General features: G+C 38.2%; 3 protein-coding genes and 1 pseudogene across 3 annotated transcripts; 3 read left to right on the top strand and 1 right to left on the bottom strand.

The window, feature by feature from the left end:
• On the top strand, positions 181 to 2,971 carry LOC18786283 (O-acyltransferase WSD1). Its single transcript, XM_007219196.2, has 7 exons — positions 181 to 480; positions 855 to 1,439; positions 1,670 to 1,736; positions 1,871 to 1,980; positions 2,081 to 2,290; positions 2,384 to 2,521; positions 2,617 to 2,971. The coding sequence occupies exons 1-7, from the start codon at positions 181 to 183 to the stop codon at positions 2,773 to 2,775; spliced, it is 1,569 nt and encodes a 522-aa protein (XP_007219258.1). The 3' UTR covers positions 2,776 to 2,971.
• LOC18784729 lies at positions 3,773 to 5,639 on the top strand. The gene is made up of 2 exons (XM_007219672.2): positions 3,773 to 4,041; positions 4,484 to 5,639. Exons 1-2 carry the CDS (start codon positions 3,802 to 3,804, stop codon positions 5,120 to 5,122), a joined length of 879 nt encoding a protein of 292 aa, XP_007219734.2. The 5' UTR covers positions 3,773 to 3,801; the 3' UTR covers positions 5,123 to 5,639.
• Positions 5,993 to 8,263, top strand: LOC18786075 (cytochrome b561 and DOMON domain-containing protein At3g61750). Its single transcript, XM_020556344.1, has 4 exons — positions 5,993 to 6,339; positions 6,482 to 7,165; positions 7,288 to 7,600; positions 7,907 to 8,263. The coding sequence occupies exons 1-3, from the start codon at positions 6,085 to 6,087 to the stop codon at positions 7,564 to 7,566; spliced, it is 1,218 nt and encodes a 405-aa protein (XP_020411933.1). The 5' UTR covers positions 5,993 to 6,084; the 3' UTR covers positions 7,567 to 7,600; positions 7,907 to 8,263.
• On the bottom strand, positions 8,329 to 9,900 carry LOC18786979 (annotated as a pseudogene).

Here is a 12,558-nt window from a genome sequence, read left to right as displayed (position 1 = left end):
ATTGTTTTCTACTTCAGCAAAAGACACATAAATCGGTCAGCAACTCACCTGTAAATCATAATGACTTGATTATCCAAAAAATTAAGGAAAAAAAAGGTAAAAATAATATTGAATATATATATATATAGATATATAATCTTGAGCCTGCAGGCATGCATTACCCTGAAGCCTAAAAAAAAAATGGAGACTGAGGAAGGTATTAGGTTGAGGAAGCCAACTCCTATAAAAACGAAGAGAGAAGAGGAGGAGGAGGGAAGAAGAGATGGAGGAGAAGCTGGCGTGGACATAAGGAACTGCAACAAGGAGATGATGAATGTGGAAGAAGAGCCATTGAGCCCAGCGGCGCGTTTGTTTCACGAACCAAACTTCAACCTGCATATTGTAGCAATCATGGGGTGCAAGACTAGGATTTACCCTGAGGTTTGTAAGGCCAACTTGCCCCACACTTTGCTCAGGCACCCTCGCTTCTCTAGTTTACTGGTAAATATTTACTATCCAAACAAAACTCAAATTATTTAAGTTCATATGATCACATGATGTCACTTATGTATGCATATATGTTATATTAATTACATCCAACGTAGCACATGAAAATGTTTTTATGACCAAAAATTTTTATTAAAAATTGCAGTGGTTCTTGATAAAGTACTTTGAAGTATTTTTTTGGAAAAGCGCATGGAAGTGTTTTTATGACCGAAACATTAGTTGTCATAAGCATTTTTAGCACTTTTAGAAGCAACCCCAAACATGTCGGTAATTTAGATAAAAAAATGTTAGACTTCGACTATTTAGAACTTGTGTCTTAAAATAAGCTTTCTCTTCTTAATTTTGGTGCCATTTATTATACAACACAGGTTGTGGATGAGAAAAATGAAGGAAAGATGAAATGGGTCAGAACAGAGGTGGATCTAGACAAGCACATAATTATTCCAGACCTGGATCCAAACATGGAGTCACCAGACCAATTTGTTGAAGACTACATCTACAACCTCAGCAAGACAACCATTGACAAGTCAAAGCCACTGTGGGACCTACACCTCCTCAACCTCAAAACCTCCGAGGCAGAGGGCACTGGTATTTTCAGAGTCCACCACTCTCTTGGCGATGGCACGTCTCTCATGTCTCTTCTGCTCGCTTGCACCCGCCAAATCTCAAACCCTGAGGCTCTCCCAACCATTCCAGTGAAGAAGAAGAAAAATGATGATAAGAGGGTTTTTAACAGAGGATTTTGGTGGTGCATCTTTGGGGCTTGGTGGGTTTTGAAATTTTTTTGGAATACTTTTGCTGATGTATTCATGTTTATGTTGACTGCGTTGTGCTTGGAGGACACAAAGACACCTCTTAAAGGTCCCCCGGGCAGTGAGTTCAACCCTCGACGATTTGTTTATCGGACTCTGAGTTTGGACGACATGAAGCTAATAAAGAATGCAATGAACTTGGTAAGTAAATTTCTCTACACTATGAAGTAACGGAAACATGATCAATTTAATAAATTCGATAGAATTATACTAGAAGGATCATATATATTACGTCAACTGTTAATTAAAATATCAACTGCGGCATGAATTCTGCTAATGTGATCCTTCTAGCATTACTCTAATTCGATTACGTCTCCTTCCTCACTAGTTGAACTTCATATCTAATGTTCAAGTGCTTATGAGTTTTGCAGACCATAAATGATGTTGCATTGGGGGTCACACAGGCTGGTTTGTCCCGGTACCTCAATAGAAGATATGGTGAACTTCCATCTCTAAAATGCCTATCAAAAACTCATTGCAATTATTTTAGAATATCGTATTTTTTTTAATTTTCTTAAATATTTATGCAATCCATGAATCAAAATTTTCCATTGTTGCATGTGGCCACCTAGGTGACAATGAGAACAAGGACAGTGGAGCTGAGAAGAAAAACAATCTTCCTGAGAAAATTCGCCTCAGATCAACTTTGCTCATTAACATTAGACCAGCAGCAGGAATTCAGGTAAATAATATTAATTAATATGTTTGATTTTTAATACATGCAGCTCTCAAAATCATCATTTGAAGCTTCAATATTTGTTTTTATATATTTGCGAGTGCAGGCTTTAGCTGATATGATGGAGAAGAACACAGAAGCAAAATGGGGCAATTGGATTGGTTATGTCCTCCTTCCTTTCACAATTGCTTTAAGAGATGATCCATTAGACTATATTCGAGAAGCCAAGACCACAATTGACAGAAAGAAACATTCTCTTGAAGCCATTTACACTTTCTCCATTGCAGAACTAGTTCTTAAGTTCTTTGGCATTAAGGTATATATAATTAATCTATTAGTTATTCTCTCATCCGGATGTCTGTACGTTATTATCGTGCAAATGCCATAATAATCCATGTTTAATTAACAGAGGGCAAGTGCTCTATCCCATAGAATTATCTCCCACACAACAATGTGCTTCTCCAATCTGGTTGGTCCACTTGAGGAAATTGGTTTTTATGGCCATCCAATGGCTTTCCTTGCTCCAAGTTCTTATGGTCAACCACATGTAAGTTTTTGTTTTTGTTTTTTTCCTCATTAATTATGGGTATAATTAAATGCTTTCGTGTAGCATTTGATTAACTAGGACTGATTAATTTACAGGCATTGGTGATTAACTTCCAAAGTTACATAAACAAGATGACTATTGTTCTGTCAGTGGATGAAGAGACAATTCCTGATCCCCACCTATTGTGTGATGATATTGTACAATCCCTCAACGTTATCAAGGAAGCTGTCGTAGCAAGAGGGCTTGTCAAGTGAAAAAAGAAAAGAAAAAATGGCTTTTTCATTTTATTATTTTTATTATTTTTTGTTTAAGTTTAGGGGAAATAAATGGGGCATGAATTTGTCACACTCCATTGAGATGGCGTGGATGGGATAAGAATGTAAATGCACTCTCACATTTCAGTGCTTATAAGCGTTTCTAGAAAATGTGTGTTTATTATAAAGATGTTCAAATTTTCATAAGAAAATCCAAGTGCTTCTTGAAAAAGTACTTGACAGGGCTTCCTAAAGAAGCACATAACAGGTGCTTCTCCATAAACCGCTTCTATAACCTATAAGCGCACTTCTAAATCTTTCTACCAAACGAAGTGTAAAAGCGATTTTAGTTATCTAAAAGCGTTTTTAGTAGTCCTTCCAAAAGCACTTCCAAACATATTCAACCCAAATGTCAAAGTATCACTAAGTTGAAGCTTAAGCTTCTTACATCTATTATTTAGCTTGAAAAAGTGAACTAAACATCACAACATGTATTGAATTACACTCGTAAATTAATTTTTTATATTTTATTTGTCTTGAACAAGAAAAGGGAACAATTTAATTTCAAGTGTTCAACTTGGTTGCAACAAAATATTGCAATTTGCGAACTACAATGGAATTGTCAAATCTTAATGAAATTGACTTAACTTTTACCATACTTAATGATTTATAGCTAAGTGATGAGGCTTCTGTTTTTCTTTCAAACTTGTTATGATATATAAAAGAAGAGTGAAAAATAAAAATAAAAAGATCAAACAAACCAGTTCAAGAGTCTAAAGAAGCTTCTAGTCAAACTAAGAGTTTGCCATTTTTAGACAAACGAGCAATAGTAATAGCTAATTTTCCCGCACATTTTGCTCTACGGTTTTCAACTAATTAACACGCTTTGACTGCGTATGTTTCCGCGTCCTTCCTCTGCTCCAATCGTACGCTTCTGAAGCACCTTCTCTTATATATTTGTTCAAAACAAACAAACCAAAAACCAAACCAATCAAAACAAACCAAAAAACAAAACAGAAGACATAGATGAACAGTCGAGCACAAACAATAAACCAGGACTGCAGTAAACGTTGTAATTTTTGTCCTGTTTCAGAGCAAAAAACACGTTCTGATTCCCTGCTCTTGATTGTTTGCGCCCAAGTTTTTTTGCATCTTCTGTTTTTTGTTGGAATTGGAACAAGTTATATTAATCTCATGGGGGCTATGGGGATGATGGATTGGTCTGCAGCTTCTGCTTCAAATGCTTATTTTGATACCCTCAAACTGGTACATTTCTCTGTTTTGTGTTTTCTTCAATTTTGTTTCAGAGTATTGGAAACCATGATTGGTTCAATTGGTCATTTGGGTTTTTTCATCTTCATGATTTTTGGTATTTCCTAGGGTTTTGTTGCCTTTTGAGATCATTACAGAAATGATACCATGGAAGCTTTGTCACATACTTTAGTGGTGATAATGTTTTCTCGCAACAAAAATTTGACATGTTACATTGCTCAACTGTTAATCAAATGCACATTCTAAGAAAATTTACTTGATCAATTTCCCAGATTGACAATTTGACAACATGTCGAGAAGTCAAATAAGATTGCATTTTCAAGGACTATAGTTTTCCAATTTTGAATCTTTTTTCCCTTCATGGTTTGAAGCTTAATGAAGAATGTGAGAAAAACTTTCATGTTTGCTAACTCCAAATTCATGTATTAATCTGCAGTGTAATGACCGAAAAAGACAAAGTGACTCATGGAAAACACAAGAGCCAGGGAGCAATGAGTTTGTATCGGCCTTGGCAGCCGGCATGAAAGCCAAGCTCATAGTGGAGGTGGCCTCAAGCGTTTCCCCATCAACAATAGCCTTAGCAGCTGCTGCAAAACACACAGGGGGCAGATTGGTCTGCATTGTCCCAGAGCCAGTTCTCGACGAATCGAAGAAAGTAATCAAAGACTCAGGCCTAAAAGACTTGGTTGAATTCAGGACCGGAGACCCCTCTGAGCTATTGTCAAATTATGAGAACATTGATTTCTCTCTGGTTGATTGCAAGAACGATGAGTACACAAGGCTGCTGCAGTTGCTTGATGTGAATCCTAGAAAATCAGTGGTTGTGGCTAACAACTTGGTTGGTGAAAGAAAGGGGCTGGGAGGACATATGGAAGTGAAGGAGGAGAGGGTTGTGGTAAGGTCCACGAAGCATCCGATAGGGAAAGGGATGGAGGTCACCATGATTGGGAAGAACAAAGAGATTGGAAAGGGAGATCGGGGTGGAGGAAGGAAGAAGAGAAGTGGTAAGAGCAAATGGGTTGTCAAGGTTGATGAGAAGAGTGGTGAGGAGCATATCTTTAGGGTGCCTGGCTAAATCACTTTTCATGTCCCTCTTTTGGTGTCAACATGCAAAGGGAAAAAGATGATCAGGATCTCTTCTATCTGTGAACTCTCCAAACAAGTCTGTGCAGTGATCAGATCAGTGGTCTCAAGGTTAAAAATGTCATTGCACACCATCATAAATAAAGGGCAGGTTGGGGAATTTGCACCCCTCACAGATTTGTTGCCTCAATCTGCACTTCAGGTTCTAGCAAGCAATAATAGGGTTGCATCCAAAATGTGGCCTGAACTTCAACCCTGACTGACTCTACTCTTTTTGTAGTCTCTACTTCTATGTATGCTTAAAAAGTCATCAATGGTCACTATTGTTCAAGTGTTTTTTTTCAATTTTCCCTTGTGGTGAGGTTTCTGTCTGTTAGATTTGGTTAATGGCTAAGATGCTTTTGAAAGCAGTAAACAAATTTTAAGACCTTCATTATGGTATCTTGTAATACACAACAAGTCAACTTCAAGGTTTCATCATTCATCATATTCATCCATCCATCCATCCATCATCTTATATGACCCACAAATTATCATTTTTTGTTGTTGTTGTTATTGTTGAATTTCCAAATAATAAAATTGCACTATTTTTGCAATTTAATGATGTCTCTCCCAATAAATAAAAGGATTTAATAAATAAACTGTTGAAAGAGATACATTGTTGGAGGGTTAACTTGCAAGAATTGGCGGGAATGATGGCAAACCGCTATAGGATGTCATGTTGTAAATCTTTGATTTGGTTAATTTTGGTGTTAAAACTTAAACACCCGCCAACACCAACCACCAGCCCCCACCAACACCAACCACATTCCATTTTACTTCAAACCCAAGAGACTAAAACCTCCCAACCTCCTGACCTGAATATGCTTCTCTTTCACAACCCACATTGTTCCTGGTCTTTGTCACTGCTTGTTCTGAGCCTTAGATCTCAATTCAAAGTTCTTGGTCTTCCGAATGGCGAGTTCGGGATCCTGGTCTTTGGCTTTGAGGTTTGCTTGCAGGTTATGTGTTATTCTGGCCCTTGTCTTGGATACCAAGATTTCGGTTGTGGCTGATGATGACAGTAATGTTCCGGGAGTCAATAGTGCCGGTGTGGGTGGCGGAGTATCAGAGCTATGTGATAATGAGCTGAGTAGTTTTATGCTACCACCATACGGTAATTTATCAGATATAGTCTGTAGGCCTATTTGGAACACTTTTGTTTTGAGGGTAAGTCTCTGTTCTCAATTTGTACTTCAATGTTTAGTTGGTTCTGAACTTGTAGTTGCAACTTGCAATGTTGTTTAAGACATCCTTAATTATATAACATCAAAATTTAAAATTTTAAAAAAAAAAATTGGTTTTGTTGCAGTACTCTCAGACTGAAGATCATGTCATGAACATTATATTGTCTGCTGTATACACCACTGGATGGGTAGGATTGGGATTTTCCAAAGATGGCATGATGGTTGGTTCAAGTGCCATGGTGGGATGGGTTAACAGAAAAGGCCAAGCAAGAATTAAGCAATACTATTTGCAGGGTTCAAAGGTGTCAGAAGTCATACCAGACAAAGGTGAATTGCCACTCACCGGCATCCCTGCTTCCCTTGTGCTTCATGGCCCCAGAATTTACCTGGCATTTCAGTTGAAATTCCCGACTCATCTCGCCCGGCAGCCAATTATCTTGGCTGTAGGAAGTGGGTACCCTAAGCACCACCACCTAACCAAACACAACGATAAAACAACCATCCTGTTCGATTTCTCTGCAGGTTCTGCATCTGAGGCACCTACAAACTTTGGGCAGATGAAGAAGAACCATGGAATATTGGCTATATTTGGATGGGGTCTAATAATTCCTGTTGGGGCAATTGTCCCAAGATACTTCAAGCACAAGGACCCTTTGTGGTACTATCTCCATGCACTTATTCAATTTGTTGGGTTTGTCATTGGGCTGGCAGCTGTGGTACTTGGGCAACAACTCTATACCAAAATAGGAGCCAACTTCCCAACACATAGAGCCATAGGGATCTTTGTTCTTGTGCTTAGTATCCTTCAGGTTTGTCCCTCTCAATTAAATTTATTATACAAAAATTTATAAAAATAGTTTTGATTAGTACATATCTATATACAAGGAACTGTGATTTGATATTTTTGAGTTTTTGACTTTGAGGGTTTCAGATACTGGCATTTTTTCTAAGACCCAACCAGGATGCCAAGATTAGAAAGTACTGGAATTGGTACCACCACTGGCTTGGAAGGTTTGCAGTCTTCTTTGCAGCTGTGAACATACTTCTGGGGATCAAAATTGGAGCTGCAGGAAATGATTGGAAGATAGGCTACGGGTTTCTTCTCAGTGTGATTCTGCTCTCAGTCATTGTTTTAGAAGCATTGGCAAGGATGAGGAGAACAGAGAAAGATACTTTGCCTTCAAACTTCCAAATGAATCCAGTTCAATAGGCAGCAGCAACACCATTTAAGTATCCTCTAAGAGGTGTGTGTGTGTGTGTGTGTGTGTGTCTCTCTCTCTCTCTCTCTCTCTCTCTCTTATTCTTTCAATTTGTTTTCTTCTTCTTTAGTTTTGCAAATCATAGTTAGTACACAGAATGGAGAAAGTGCGTATGAAATACATAAATGAAATAATACTTGTATAATACACAAATAATATATATGTAACGATTGAAAACGTATATTTTTCCTAGAATTGAGAAGTATACAGAAAATGGATGTGTTTTTTAGTATACGATATGTATGTACAATTACTAATGCAGATTGATTCTTTCTTTCTGATATGAAACAGGATAAGATATGATTCCAGGCTTGGCATCTCAGGCAAATATTGTAAGAAATACATGGACTTCAGCAATATATAAAAGAGGTCAAACCAAACTGAGTTGAAGTGTAGAGCACTTCCAAAATTTAAGGCATGGCAGCTGATCCTAGTCTATGAGGTGGTGGATGCTTGACAGTTGATTGCTTTGTATGGATTTGTGTTCCTCTTGTGGCCAAAACTAACATGTCTTTTGGATGTCATGATTGAATTTTCTTGATGCCTCAACATTGTAAATCCATATTTTTTTTTTAAATTTGTTAATTAGATGTTTTGAGGATTTTTCATCATTTTGGCCTTAATGACATATCTTTTATTCTTCTGACATATAATTTTGGCAGCTTCATTCAAGCATTTCATCCAGACCTAATAATAATAATAATAATAAATTGGGTAAATTGCAAAAATGGTCCTCAAACTTGTATGCGATGTACATTTTGGTCCCTAAATTAAATTATTAGTCGAAATGATACATAAACTCTATGTTAATCGGCCATTTGATCCAACCGTTACATTTTCTGTTAAATGTAACCAAATTTTAAGGGCACATAAGACTTTTCATAATTAACAAATAAAATAAGGTTAAAATAAATACAAAATTAGAAAATAATTGAAGAAAAAGAGAAAAAAAAAAAAAAAAAAGTGTTTGGTCCCTTTGACGTCTCTTCCTCTTCCAATAGAACCCATTTCTCTGGAGAATTCCAACACCCCCATTCTCAAATTGCCTCCCATTATTAATCCCATCTGAGTGAACCCCTCCTCCAATCCCCTCTCCCTCATCCCCACCACTAGTAAACAAAGACCCATTGCTTGAGCCTGGCAAGCTGTATCCATGTGGCAAGGACTGAAGCAATTCCTTGAACAATGGTGGCTGTGGAGGCAGGTTCAAATGGAAAAGTGGGTCATAGAGAACCGAACTCGCTGTCCCTGTCGGGGTGTCAATCCCACCATGGACATCTCCGAGGAACCCCAAAGAGTTTGGAAAATTCGAGCTTTTCGGGTTGGGATTTGTGAAGGTAATGGACAAGTTTTGGAGAACAGAGAAGGGTGAGCATCTAGGTAAGCTGAAAAGGTTGAAAGGGTCAGGTGTAGGTGGGTATGCACCATTAGCACCATCTTGCAATTGTTGCTGCATCTGATCATGGACACCGTGAATATTGTCCCAATTGGTTTGTTGCTCAAAGGAAACCAAATGGTTGCTGTTGTTGTTTTCCAAATGGTTGCTGTTGTTGTTTTGGTCAGTATTGGTGCTGTATGGATTGAACCCAAGTTCATTTTGGAGCTCAATTTCCATGGCAGCATGATGATCTTGTTGATGAGGGTAGGAGAGCTCTTCCATGGAGAGTCTCAAGTTTTCTGCAACAGCAAAGTTGTTGTTGTTGTTGTTGTGGGTTTCTGAGGGAGAAGGCATGAGAACTTGTGGTGGAGGTGGCGGGGGAAGAGGGTTGAGGTTGAGGACACTTTTTGCTGATTATGGCATGGAGTTTTGGTCAAAGTTGTAGCCTACTGTATCTTCATACATTTTTGGACCAGTCTTTAATTTGTCTTCTGGAGCCTTTTGCCTTTTATGGGTCTGTGTTGTCTCTCTGCAGCATTTTCACATAAATGGGGCCTGGGATGAAGGGTGGTTGTTGGATGGGTTTGGGTAGAGAGTGGTTGTGGGATGGGTTTGGGGGTTGGAGCTTGAGGGTGGTGGCCATGAGGGAATGGGAAGAAAGAGAGACAGAGAGACAGAGAGAGAGAGGGGGAGAGTTTTTATTTATTTTTTAGTATTTATTTATTTTTAACGTACGAAATGACCAATTTACCCTCACATTTAACAGTAACATTGACAGAACCTAACGGTTGGATCAAATGGCCGATTAATATAGAGTTTATATATCATTTCGACTAATAATTTAATTTATGGACCAAAATGTACATCGCATACAAGTTTGAGGACCATTTTCGCAATTTACCCTAATAAATTTGATACAAACAATAGTCTAAACTACAAGGGAGATTTCTCACACATACAACTATGATGTTGGGAGGGTTCGAACCTGAAATCTCCGGTCTACAAGTCAATGTCCTTTGAAGATCATTCGGGGGCATATTTCCCTACATCTATACCATAAATCTTGTTTGAAAGTTCATCTCATTCATTAATTATGATATCTCATTTTGTATGACATATGTGGTGGGGCACGGGTTGGGGAATTTAATGCACCCTCCAAATCCATCAAGAATCAAAACTACACGTCAGTCATCTTGCTAGTGTTGTTCAAAGAAGAAGAAGAAGCACAGTGCAGAATCGACGGAATATGGAGGGACTTGGGGGCTGAACGGAATCAATGAGATTGAGAGGAGTGACACTAGTGTGCGTCTCTCCCTCATAGAAACATCGCTTTTTACATTGTTGAATCACACAACTTGCATTACAATGTTATTGGTACTAGTCACAGACTCACACAACTTCAATGTTGTTAGTATTAGTCACAGACACACACAACTTTCATTACAATGTTATTAGCACTAGTCACAGACTCACACAACTTTCATTACAATGTTATTAGCACTAGTCGCAGACTCACACAAGTTCAATGTTGTTAGTATTAGTCACAATCACACAGCTTCAATTGTTAACAGCTTGTCATTTTCATTTCGTTTGTGTATATGAGTTATAGTCAGACATAATTGTATTATAATTGCACATATTTGTGTATACACATAATTTGACACTTATACCAACAAAAATTAATGTTGACAATAAGTTTCTTTTCAAATTTGAGGTTGAAATGTTGGAGGAAACTAAAGAAATCTTCATTTATGCCTCCTCCCCAATGTCACTGTTGAACCAAAAAAATTCACACAAAAATGGCCAAGGTTGTATTGGTCAAATCCCAGGTGCAACAAACCTTATCTAATCCAAGTTGATAAGTGCTCAAAACAAAAAAACTTGCTGATCATATAAAGAAAGGAAATTCAAAATAGAAAAAGATGAGAGTTTGACCAAATGTGGGCACTCTCATAGGAGATTGGCAGTTCCGTTTTTGAGGCTCAACTTATCATCATGTTTTCAAATTAAAACATTCTCTGATGGGTGATCAATATATAAACAGCAAGAAAATAATAGAAAGGAAAAAAAAAAAGCAAGCTGCAAAAGAAAAGGACAAGGGCAGAGAAGAGAGAACACAGCAGTGAGGCTGAAGGGAAAAAGTAAGGTGCAGTTCTTCTTCTACAATGCTGCGAAAATGAAGAGACCAAAGACAGCCAATGAGCCATCTGATGTCCTCTTTTGTGAAATATTTCCCCCATACTTTTGAGCAATTCTTTTGATCCTCATATGCCTCCATCAAATGGTGTGCTTGATTCACTAATTCTATGCCTCCATCAAATGGTGCTTGAAATATTTCCTCCATTCCACCATTATTCCTTGATTCACTAATTCTATGCCGTGGTGCTTCTCGATAACGTTGTCCACTACCTTGGCAACAATAGCTCTCTCCATGGTTAAGCTTCGGGTGGTTTCTTGAAAGAAGAAGTATATCATGCTTCAAGAAGGACACGGCGCAGAATGGAAGAGAGTTATCTAAAAGCTTTAAGATTATTGTGGGAACCAAATTTCAGCAAAACCATAGGTCAAATATTTCCTTCCATTTGGGGATTATTTGATTTGGGGATCCTTGCCTCGAATTAGGGATTTTGTTTCCATTAAATCCCTAATTGATTTAAATCTCCTAAAATCAGAAAAATAATCCATTTCCCAATAAGGATTATTTTTCTCCAAACTCTAACCCTACGAGGCTCTATAAATACATGGTTACACACAAGGGTTGAGGTACGTCAAAATTCCTTTTTGAAACTCTGCAGAAATTATCTTTCACAAACCCTAGCCGTCATACTCTTTCTCTCTCTCATACAAGGCTCCGGCCACCACACACAGTTCCGGCCGCCCGGTTTACACCATATATACAACTCCGTACCCTTTATGTTAGCTATTGTTTTCCTACAAACACTTGAACGAACTTAGGCATCAGAGGGCCTTTGGCCAACACCCCCGGGGTGTGGTTCTCTTATTCCGATTTGTTTTGTGGGGAGAAAGAGAAGACGAAAGGGAAGACTAAATCTTAGAAGAATATTCCCGTGGGACGAAAATCGCTCCCACAATTATCTCATATTATCTAACGCAAAGGAACTCATCTAGTAGAGGGCACTCTTCTTCTTTCTTTTGGTAGCAGAGTAAAGGCTTATCTAATAGAGGGTACTGTTCGTAGTTGGTTGTAAGAAAAAGGGCAATGGAGAGAGTATTCACCCAAAAACGCAAACAGAGGGCATTGTTCGCCTCGCGGCTATACTTTTTAACTGCCCATTTGTTCTGTGGACAAAGCTCTCCTTTGATCTCAAATATTTTCTCCGGTGCCCTTTTTCTTACATCCAACTACGTATAGTGCCCTCTACTAGATAAGCCCTTAATCTGCTAACAAAAGAAAGAAGAAGAGTGCCTCTACTAAGTGAGTTCCTCTCCCTGAGATAATATGAGATCATCTTGAAGCTTTTAGATAACTCTCTTCCCTTCTACGTTGTGTCCTTGAAGCTTGATATACTTCTTCTTTCAAGAAACCACCCGAATGTAAACCATG

The sequence above is a fragment of the Prunus persica genome, chromosome G2, assembly GCF_000346465.2.
Source record: "Prunus persica cultivar Lovell chromosome G2, Prunus_persica_NCBIv2, whole genome shotgun sequence".
NCBI classification, from domain to species: Eukaryota; Viridiplantae; Streptophyta; class Magnoliopsida; order Rosales; family Rosaceae; genus Prunus; species Prunus persica.
This window is presented reverse-complemented; position numbering and strand designations above follow the sequence as displayed.